We start from the raw sequence: 11,057 nt of genomic DNA, 5'->3' as shown, positions 1-11,057 counted from the left end.
CATTGTGTGTGGGGGGTGTGTGTGTGTTGGGGGAGTGAGGCATTGTGTGTGGGGTGTGTGTGTGTGTTGGGGGAGTGAGGCATTGTGTGTGTGGGGTGTGTGTGTGTTGGGGGAGTGAGGCATTGTGTGTGGGGTGTGTGTGTGTGTTGGGGGAGTGAGGCATTGTGTGTGGGGTGTGTGTGTGTGTTGGGGGAGTGAGGCATTGTGTGTGGTGTGTGTGTGTGTTGGGGGGAGTGAGGCATTGTGTGTGGTGTGTGTGTGTGTTGGGGGAGTGAGGCATTGTGTGTGGGGTGTGTGTGTGTGTTGGGGGAGTGAGGCATTGTGTGTGGGGTGTGTGTGTGTGTTGGGGGGAGTGAGGCATTGTGTGTGGGGTGTGTGTGTCTTGGGGGGAGTGAGGCATTGTGTGTGTAGGGGGTGTTGAATTGTGTGGGTGTGTGTGTTGGATTTTACACTTCGGGCCCATTTTGTTTCCCCAGCCTGGACCCCTGAGCTGTTTCCACCCGGCTCCAGGGGACCCAGGTTGCTGCTTCTCCGCCACCTCTTCTCCCCCCGACAAAGAATCCGGTGGCTGCGTGTGGACGCAAAACGCGCCCCGCTCCTGCCCCAGCCTCGCCGCACGGGGCCTGGCCAGGGGAGCGGAGCCCGGGCCGAGGGGAAGCCTACGGTAGGGGGCATTGCAACCCCTCCGTCCGCCGCGGCTCTGCCCTCCCCGCCCGGCCCGGCCCGGCCCGGCCCGGCCGCCCCTCCTCGCAGGGAGGGATGGAGGCGGATCAGGAGCGCACGTTTCCTGCCCAGGGACGGCTCTGAGGCTCGCAGGCAAAGCCGGGGGCCGGCGGGCAGGAAGGAGACGCGCAGCGCGACCGGGAGCCGGGCAGCTCGGCTGGACTCGGCGACCGCAGCCCCAGCCCCGGCCGGGAGCGAGTCCGGGCTCCGCCCCGCCGCCGCCGCCGCATCCCCCCGCCGCGGGAGGCGTCTCGCCGCCGGCCCGGGCTCGGCAGCTGCCCCGCGCCCCCCCCCCCCCCCCGGGGCTGCCTGGTGCATCGGGAACAAAGGAACCCCCCCCCCGCCGTCCCGCCCCTGCCAGCATGAAGATGCCTCGGCTGGCGCCGGGGCCCCGGGCGCTCGGGCGGCTCCTGCTGCTGCTGCTGGCCGGCCACGCTGCGCTGGTAAGTGACACCTGGTCCTGAGCGCCCCCGCCAGAGCAACGGGGGGAGCCCCTGGGGGGGTCGAACCCTGCCCCCGGCACTTCCATGCCCCCCGCCCCCGCCTGGGGATCACCATGGTCCCCCCCGCCCCGCTGCTGCAGTTCCGATTGTTGCGGGACAATAAATGGGTCCTTCCCCCCACCCCCGCAGGGAGCCTGCCCCGGCTCCAGGGCCGCGCTGCGGGAGCGCCCCGGAAAGTTGATGGTGAACGATTGTGCCTTGGTGGGTCTCCCGCGGCTGCGCCCCCCCCCCCGGACCCCCCAGGGGCTGCGGCCGGGCCGGGCTGCGTAGTCGGAACAAGTGGCTTCTGCTGGGCGTGGGCCGGTGCCTCCCCCCGCCCCCCTCCCAGGGGAGCAGCACCGGCGCTGTCTGCCAGGTAGCTGCGAAGCCCCGGGGGTGTGTGTGGGTGTGTGTGTGTGTGTGGGGGGCTTGGCTCGTCCCGCACGCGGGTTTTGCACAGGCTGGGTGGGGGGCGCCTGGGGGATCCTAGTGCTGGAGGGGGGGTCTGATGTATTCGGGTGCTATTGGAAGGTCACAGGGAAGCAGGGGGAAGAGCCTGGTGCTGCCTGCCCGGGGTGGGGGCAAAAGAAAGTTGCTGATTTTGCACCACCCACCGAGTGGCTCCTCATGGAGCTGCTGCAGGGATGGCGGTGCCGGGGTCTGCTCTGTCCCGGGCACTGTCCCCGCCTTGCTTCGAAGCTCATCTCTCCCCGCCCCAGTAGATTTACACGCTGGGGGAGTGAGACTTGTCCTAGCTGGGAGGGAGACGCCGCATCTCAATGACCCGTGTGAGCTGCGGCGCATCCCCCACAAGAGCCGATTTCTGGATTTCTGTTCGCCCCGCAGCTGGCTCCGGCGTGGCTGCTTCGGGGCTGTTCCCTGGGGTCCTCACGCCGGCATCCCGCTGGAGGATGCAGGCGCTTGGGGCTGGCTCGCCGGAGCGGCAGGTGGAGTCAGTGGGGAAGGGGGCAGTGCGGAGGTTTTTAGTGGCAGGAGTCGCTGCTTGGTGCCTGCTGGATAGCCCGCCCTGCTGGGTTCGCCTTGGTGGGAAAGTCGCAGGCAAGGTGTGGGTGAGGAGCGCAACCCAACCCCTGCTTTGAAATAGGCTGGCACCCAGCAAGCTCAGGGAAACGCCCAGCCTGGCTTTCCCCTCTCCCTTTGGATGGAGACAAGTCACAGGGACTGGCTTCTTGCCAATAAATGGCCAACAGCCACCTTTCACTCCTTCTCCATGGAAAGTCTCTTGTGCATTAGCAGATTCCTTGACTATGTCTGCGGTTGGCAGGCAAAGCTTCGCGTTCATTTGTTCCGCCGATCATTGCAAACGCTGGCAAACAGGGGGACTTGGGGAGACTTTTGGAGCTACTTTGAATGAATTATCTGGACTAACAGACACTGCCACTCCTCATCTCCACCCCGGTGGTTTTTAAATATGCCCCCTTTGTGCGGTATTTTCCTAGTGCCTGTGTATTTCAACAGAGTTGCTAGCAATGATTTTGTATCTCAAAAGAGACAGAAGCAGGTTTTCCCCCTAATGAGGCCAGTGTGTCTGATATTGAATATGCAATAAGGGGCATGATCTATTTGTAGGAACCAACCTGCGCTGTGAATACTGTGCAGCACTCCACCCTCCTAGCAGTAGAGCCAGGCAGATTCTTATGCTGAGTATCAATAATCTATTAAGTTGACCAGCACATTTTGCTATTGATCTGTGCAGACTTGGTTAAACTAACAGCTTTATTATTTCACTGTTTACACACTGGCTAAGACATTAGTTTTGCTCTTGGAGCCCTGACTTCTGTGGGTGGGTGATGGAAAGAGACAGCTCAGATGTGGGCTCAGCGCTCAGATGAACCATGTTTGGGTGCTTGCATTTGGCAGCGGGACCAAGCGGTAGGTGATTCTTGGCCATCTCGGAGTGGATTTTGTCAGCACAATCAGAGCCTGGTTATAAACAATCTCACAACCTTTCCCCTCATGCCCTCCTCCCTGGCTCAGCTCTGCCCTCCAGTACTGCTCCCCCGCACCCCTTTCTGACTTCTGATGGTTAGTGATGTTTAGCGCCAACTTCTTCCATGTTGTTTAATCCACATAAAGCTCCTCACTAGCTGGAGACTGCAGTCTCCAGGTGCTGTTTGCTCCATGGTTGATGATGGTAGCTCTTAAACAAAACCATAACATTTGCTGTTTCACACCCCTTGGGTTACCCATCTTAAAGTGGGTCAGCATCCTGAACTCTTTGCGAGAGCTTGGAGTGTCTCTCGTGGCTGAGAAGAGACAGGGCTTGGCTGTTACGGCTATAAAGGGGATTCTTTCTGGAGGCTGCTGGACACAGACAGACTCTCTGGTCCTCTCTGGCTCTCTAGCTCCCAGGCTGACGAGTACAGTCGAGCGGCACCATTCTGTGCTTGCGAGCCTGGCCCAGACTGCCGCTGGAGCACAGACTGCCTCCACGGGCCCAGGCATCCAAGGGGTGGGTACTGTCTCCCTCTTGGATATGCTGACACCCCTCACCAGCTCTCTGAAGCCTCCCGTGATACCTCTGCCGTTCCAGCTGGGACAGATCCCTGCTGCAGGGTGAATCCGTGCTAGAGGAGATCAGGAACCAGTCAGTCGCTATGGAAGAAGCTCACCTGAGTGAGCATGCTGGGAAATTGGTAGATTTTTTTTTTTGGATGGTGAGGGAATTATGGGATAGCTCCCAGGGAATCATGGGATAGTGGGAGTCTGACTTCTCCTCTCACTCTGCCCTGTGGTCCCACAGAGGGCTGTGTGTAGCTGTTCAGATTGCACCCCTATTTGGAGCAGTGCCGGGAGCCATGGGACATGCGCCCTCCAGGCATGGCTGTTGACTCACAAGTGCAGCCTGGGCCCAACCACGTGTATGGGTGCACTGATTCCTGTTAGCTACAGTCCAGAGACTGCACCTTGGTAGGCACAGAAGTGGTCAGAGGGGCTCCCTAAATCCTGGCCTAGATTTCACAATCATGGAAGGGAGTGCTGACTACACTCCTGCTCTTCACTTTCCAACACTATTTTCCTTTCCCCCCCTACCTGTAAATTTCAGTGCCCAATTTCTCCTGTTTGGCCTTTGAGTGGAAAGACAAAATGGCCATTTGCTGACTTCAGCCAATTAAAATCAGAACCTTTCCAGCCTAATTACAGTAAATGCAAGAAAGGATGTTAATGCAAGTTAGCAAATGTGTTAATGGGGCATTAATAAACCCTTCAGGTTGATCGTGCTGGCAGGGAAATGGATAATTGGGGATTTGGGGGAGTTTCTCTTTTTCCTTAAATTCCAGTTCTGTAAGAGACTATTTGCTGTCTGTTGTCTGGAGCCAGTCAGTCCTCTTTGCCTGTCAGGAACGGTCTCTGTTACGGGCTCTGGGCTCCCCCATCTCCAGCTCCCCGAGGGGACTGTCAGGGTTGCTGCTCTGGGCTGTCTGGTGAGATGTGAAGCTCTTGGGTCACTGAGGAGGTTGGGGTGGTATGTGCTGTCTTGAATCAGCAGCGTTGCATTGAATCCAAATGTCGTCACCCTCTTGTGGTACAATGTTGGGATGGGCCAGCATCTCGCTAGCTCTGAGGCAGATTTGGGGAGCTGACTGGGGCCTGGAGCTCCGCTCCATGGGGTAATAGCAGGCCAGGTGCCCCCCTGCCATCCCAGCACAGCATGTTCCTGCCGGATCCCCCAGCTAGCATGTGACTGTCTGTTTGCATCTATTGTTTGCATGCGTTGGGAGGTTGGGAGCGTGGTAAAGAATGTCAGAGTGCTCCATGGGGGGGGCTGGTGGCAGTGGGGGGCTGTTCAATAAAGCGGCAGTGTGCTGGCTTCCAAACGCCCGCCACTGGCTGCTGCAGACTTTGGAATGACCTCTGTAGGCAGGGAGCAAAGATCAGGCCCCGCCGGGTATTTGGGTGGGACGTCCCCCTTGGAGCCTTCTCTGGGGGGTTACAAACACGTCCCCCTGCAGCCCTCCCCAACCCAGCACCTCCTTGGCACCAGAGCAGGGCTGGCTGGGAGAGGACTGCTGTGAGCAGTGGCACCATGGGATGGGTTCTGTGAAGCGCCAGGGTGGGGCATAGCAGAGGGGTCACTAATGCAAAGCTGCAGGCAAGGGAGCTCCCTCTCCAAATGGGAGGGGCCCCACAGCGCTTGCTTCTATCATCAGGCTCGGCCTGCCAGAGCCATCGCGTCATCCTCCCTTCCGACATGAACCCCAGAGCCTGGCACGCCCACCCCATGCCCAGGTCCCCTCCCCGGCGTAAACACTGACCCCGACCTCCTGGGATCGCACCATGCTAGCTCGCATCTGAGGTAGTGCAGGGGCTGGGGGTGAAAGCAAGAGGGCCGAGGCGAAACCCAGGCAGGGGTGGGAATGGGGCCCAGAAGGGGCAGGGTGTGAGGTGTCCGTTAATCCGTGTGTGAGGCGGGGCAAAGGATCCAACAGCCAGGAGTGGGCAGGAGCTGGGGGATCATGGATACCTGTGACAGATGGGAGGGTTTATGACGTGTCTCTGGCTTTTTTTAGCCAATCCGGAGCTCTCTTACTTGTGCCGTGGCAGGTGCCGATGGGAATGACTGACCCTCCCCGCCCGGTGGCTGTGTAGTAAGGAGGGATGGTGTCCGTCCCCCCCGTCCCCCCCCCCCGGTTGTGACTTGGACGCTCACGTTGCGTTTATCAGCATTTACTCCCCCTGTGAAAATATCTGCTGGCGGCTAATCCATCCCTGGCCGTGCTCGTGCTCTCCCCGTGTGTCCAGCTGGTGCCAAGTGGCGCTGGGAGCAGAGGGGGGCGTGTCGGGTGAGATGCCCTTGTTCCCAGGCTGTTCGCCAGGCTCTCTCCATGGGCTGGGAATGCCGGCGTTTCTGGGATGTGAGATTTCTTGTGGCGCTGCATTGGGGTGATGAGGCCTCTCCCATGCCATCCAGAGCAGTGTGCAGTTCCATAGGACAACCAGATGCACCCCTGGGGGCTCTGATTTACCTTCATTGCCCTGGGCCTCAGTTTCCTCCTTCTGTCCCCCAGGGCTGTGGCCTATTGCTGGCTCTTGGTAGAGGGTTGCTGATGCCCTGCTAGAGATCTAAAGGAGAATAGGCACTGCATTCTTGCCCAGGTGAGAAGATGCCAAATGCCGCATCTGGGCTGACAAACCAAGATCTGGGAGGCATGTGTGTCTGTCCCATTTGTCTGGAGGGGACAAGGCTAGTGGCAGCTGTGCTGGGGGTAGAGAGAAGACAGGGGACGAGATGAGGGCTGGGTGGTACTGGGCCAGCTGTTACTGTGAGGAATCGGGGGATGGGGATGCTCCCAGTACGTGGGCAGGGGAGTGTGCTGTAATAAACTCTCTACTTTTCCTGCTGTGCTTTTAAATTACCGAGAATGAATCAATGTGGCTGGGAAGCTCCTTGCTGCTAGAGGGCCGTGCCAGGAGGGGAGTCCCTTGGCGGATTCAAACTAGTGCAGAAATGTGGGAGAGCCTCTGCTAGTCCCCCTTGCGGGCGTGGGGGGGGAGCATGCCAGGATTCTGTGCCTGTTAGCAGAGGCGTAATGTGTGCACAGCTGCCTGGCAGCTCTGGGCCGTAGTTCCCTAATGGAGTCCAACTCTTAGGGGTCCAACTCTTTCCCACTGGGTGTTGCTTCCCCAGGATGCCCAGCTCTCTGTTCTGCAGAACCCCAGAAGTCAGTCTGGGTCAGATGGGGCCATCTCCCTCCCTCTCCAGTGACCAGTCAGTAAGAGCCACTGACTGGTCCCTTGGAAATATTCTGTTGTTTTAATCAGGCTCCCAAATTCTCATGTGTCCCAAACTCGGAACGCTGTCATAGGAATTGTGATTCTCAGTCAAAGCCATCGTCCATCCAGCCCAGGGCCTGTCTCCAACATACTCCAGATACTGCAGAGGAAGGTGCAAGACCCCTACAGGAGGCAGATGTTCCTGCAGCAGGCACCTCCCGTCCATCTCAACGTATCAAATTAGTGGCCGCTTAGGACTGAATTGTTGCTTTGTTGCAGGCCATGGGTACTTGCAAGTACATGGGTATTGGAAGGCATTACCTGGGGTGGAACTTGGATCCACCTCAAAAGCATGTAAGGGCTCTGCTCTTGAGTTAAGGGAGAATCACCACTAGCTGTTAGCAGTATGGGGCTTACAGTGCACAGTTGAGCACTTCTGCTTTCAGCCAGTAGAGGGCAGTGGTACATGAACACACACACACACACAGAGTTTATTATATATGCACAGGAGGGTCTTGAATCCTACCTTGTTTCTTGGAATACCCCGCTTGACACTGATGCCCACCCTGTACTTGCTCTTTGAACAGGAAAAGGGAAGCGGATTTGTGTCTTATTCTTCACGACCTCTGTCAGGAGGAGGCAGCAGCCATCCTGACAGAGGGGCACCTGCAGGGTTGTGAGGCTCCAGGGGCTGTGTCTGATACCTGGATTATATACACAGACATGGCCCAGAGCATACAGAGTGATTGTTTCTGGGTGCCGAGCTTGAGATGTCTAAAAGGGGCTGGATAGTCAGAGAGACTGAGCACCCGCCCTTGGCAAAATCAGGCATGTTTCAGAGGCTTGAGGCTGAACACCCAGAATCGGACACTCATGAAAATCTTGGCAATTGTGTATAGGAGGGAGAGGATCTTGGCCCAGCAGCAATGCAAAGGCGTATTGAACCTGAGGGACGTGTATCTTAACATGGTGCCTAGAATCTAATAATGAGCAGGGTGTCTGGCTCACCCCAATATCCGGCGAGACCCAAGGAGAGAGACGCGAGTCTGGTCCTGTGTTTGCTGCTGACCTGGCTCATTTTCCCTGCCTATGAAATGGGGCTGATAATGCGTATTGAGATTGCCAGGTGCAGAGCGTGTTCCTGCAAGGCGTTAGCGTTTCACACCACTGGGTGCTGCGGCCTGGTCCCCGACGCAGTGCATTGTTTCCATTAACGGCACTGAACTCTTCAGTGAAAGCCCAGCCCATAGCATAACTCCAGGATAATAATATCTGGCTCTTCTAGAGTGCTTTTCACCAGGAGATCCCAAAGTGCTTCACAGTCTTCAGTGCCTTTATCCTCACGGCACCTATGGGGTACGAAAACACTGTGATCCTCATTGCACAGATGGGGAGCTAAGGATTTTCAGTGGGAGTTAGGTTCCTAAATACCTTTGAGGTTCTGGGCCCGAGAGGCTAAGTGACTTGCCCAAGGTTATAGAAGAAGTTTGTGGCACTGCAGGAAATTGAACCCAGGTCCTTGGCTAGTGCCCTGCCCACCAAGGGACTGGGTGGCTTGGTTGGGGAGAGGGGATTGCAGCTGAGATACAGGTCTACAGTCCCCTCTAGGACACCAGCTCAAATCCGCCCGCTCAGTGTAATGTTCTGTTGCCCTGGCAAATTGTATCTCCAGCCTGCAGCTAGGAATGGGGCCCATGGCCCTGAGGGCTGTTGTTGCTTACAGACAGGACAAGTGCTGAATGGGTCACAGAGCCTGAGCCTTGTCCTGGCGCAGAGGGGTGAGCAGGGATGGGGCCTGTTGCTGGAAGGGTGTGTGGATGAAACTTGGTTTGGTGCTGCCCAGGAACAGAGAGCTCCAGCTGCTGGCGTGGCTGACCTGGCCCCTCTCCCCACAGCTCCCAGGGTGGAAGGGCAATCCTGGGACAGCGTGTGGCTGATCCACCATGGCAAGAGCTGGTAGCTGGGGTTTAGAGGTGTGGCAGTGACAGGGTTTAACAGGCGAGGAGTTTAGAATGGCTACGCCTGGTTGGGAGAGCTTGGGTGTTCTTAGCCAGGCGGGAGTATTGCCCGGTCAGTGGCTACTGCTTGACTTGGGGCTGTGTGCGCGTGCGCAGCATGGATCTGGCTGCGACAAATCAGGCAGGACAAGGGCAGGCTGCTCCTGTGATGCTGAGCTCCCAGCGGGGGTCGGGAGGCAGGTTGCCTCCTGGTCAGCGCTGCCATCTGGCTCCGGTAGGGCCGCGGGCTGATGCTGTCCAGCTGCGAGTGTCTGTTGGCCTTTAGTTTTGTCACCCAGCCGGGGATCTCCACGCGCGCCTTGCTGCAGAGACACCGATGTCTTCTCGAAGTGGCTTTCCCGGCGTTTCCACCCCAAAATGGTCATTAAAGATAAATGAAATAGTACCTGGGCTGCAGGGAACAGGAAACCCACAGCAGCTCCTCGCTGGTGGGGTTCGCGGGCTCTGTGGTCCAGCAGTGATGGAGAAGGAATGCAGTAAAATTCTCCCAGCTGAACTCAGGGCCTGGCCGCCTTTAGTTTTTTAAAACCCTTGACTTGTAGTTCCTAGAGAGATTTGCGGGTGAGCAGATGGGTAGAGGGAGGTGTGCAGTGCTGAGGTGCGCTCTGCACAGGTCAGGATGTGGGCGCGCCGGGCCGTGCTTGCTCTGGGTGGGGGAGCCCTTGCCTGGATTGTTCCTTTCTCTCTAGTCTGTGCTATTGACTCTTCACTCTTGTAAGCGCTAAACTCATCCAGCCTAAACAGAGAATTTAGGAAGCTTGATGTATGGAGGGGAGTGGCTGGGTTACAAAGTGCTTATTTATGTATTTTTAATGCCCTGTGAACCATGGTAGCTAGACACCAGTGTCTCTGCCCCCACTTATTAGAGGCAGCATGGGAGAAGCAGGGGAAAATGTCCTTGAAATAATAATGTTTGCAGCGGTGTTGCATTTCTGTAGCATTTATAAACATTCATGAATCTCCGAGGAGATGGGTTGGTTTTTCTTTGATCTCTGTGGCACCATGGTCAAGTTCTTTCTGTCCCCAATTCAGGAGAGGTGCTTAAGTATCATTAACTTTGTGCAGTGGGCAAATGACTCCCCTTCTCTGTTTTCCCTCCCCTCCTTTGAGTGTTCTTTCTGTTGGGATTATAAGCTCTTTGGGGCTCTCTATGGTTCTGTACAGCGCCGAGCACAACTGGGCCCTGATCTCACTTGGGGCCTCTGCGTGCTCCTGTGATGCAAATAACAATAAATAAGAAGTTAGATAGTCCTTGAAATGAAAATCAAAATCTCTCTCTCCTTCCTGGGCTGGTCCAGTTGCCAACCTGAGTGCATTGGCCATTCCGTTAGAACAACGCTGTTCTCTTGAAATAAGCTCTACGCATCCCCAGTGCTAAATAAATCATACCAAGAAATGGACGATCAGCAAAGGGCTGGATTGAGTTATTGGACTGCAGTCAGCTCAGTTCCCCTGAGACAGGGCTCTTCCTTTAGGGGCGGGGAGGGGAAGTGACTGCTCCAGTATCCACATAGGGGAGGTCTGTCTGTTTTTTCCCAGCCTTTGCCCCAAGCTCCGGAGACCCAGTCTGCTGTCGCCCCCTGAATTCAGAGGCTGGTTGTAAAGATTACCGTTTGTTGTCAGATGGGCCTTCAGTAAATTGAACTGGAAAGGTCACTGCTCTGCAGCGCAGCTCCCCTGGCTGGTGCTGCCACCAGTTTGTTCCCGCGGGCCATATCCAGTGCAAATGGTTATCTCCTTAATAGGTTTCAACTCCAGCATGTTGACTCTGCAGAAGCGAGTTTAATTAAGCCCTGCGCTGGGGCCATTACTGGGGGCTGCGAGGGCTGGTGGGGGGTGGGACCAATAGCCTCTGGTTTGCAAGGAGAGTCGGCTAGGATGCACCACCCAGCAGCTCGGCATCCTTGCCTCCAGGGCTCCCTTCTCGCCACAGTCTCTGTCTCATGCAAGTTTCCGGGGAGAAGCCTCCTTCTAAAGCATAGCAAATTCTTCCTAGCTGGGCTCCCAGTCTTCACCGGAGCTGAACGCGGTTCCTGGCTGTTTCCCATTCTGGCTAAGGGAGCTGTTGGTTTATTTCAGTCTGGTTCTCCCAGCGGAT

General features: G+C 56.8%; 1 protein-coding gene across 1 annotated transcript in view; it reads left to right on the top strand.

Moving 5' to 3' along the window:
* The first annotated feature begins 602 nt into the window (after positions 1-602).
* The window catches only part of SDC3 (syndecan 3), a 187,300-nt gene continuing 176,845 nt past the window's right edge, over positions 603-11,057 (top strand). The window contains exon 1 of the mRNA XM_073317566.2: positions 603-1,166. Within this exon, the coding sequence (XP_073173667.2) occupies positions 1,086-1,166 (81 nt within the window). The 5' untranslated portion in view covers positions 603-1,085. The remainder of the gene's footprint in view (positions 1,167-11,057) is intronic.

Source organism: Lepidochelys kempii, chromosome 19 (genome assembly GCF_965140285.1).
Source record: "Lepidochelys kempii isolate rLepKem1 chromosome 19, rLepKem1.hap1, whole genome shotgun sequence".
Classification (NCBI taxonomy): Eukaryota; Metazoa; Chordata; order Testudines; family Cheloniidae; genus Lepidochelys; species Lepidochelys kempii.
Note: the sequence above shows the minus strand (reverse complement) of the source record. Positions and strands in the feature narration are given on the sequence as shown.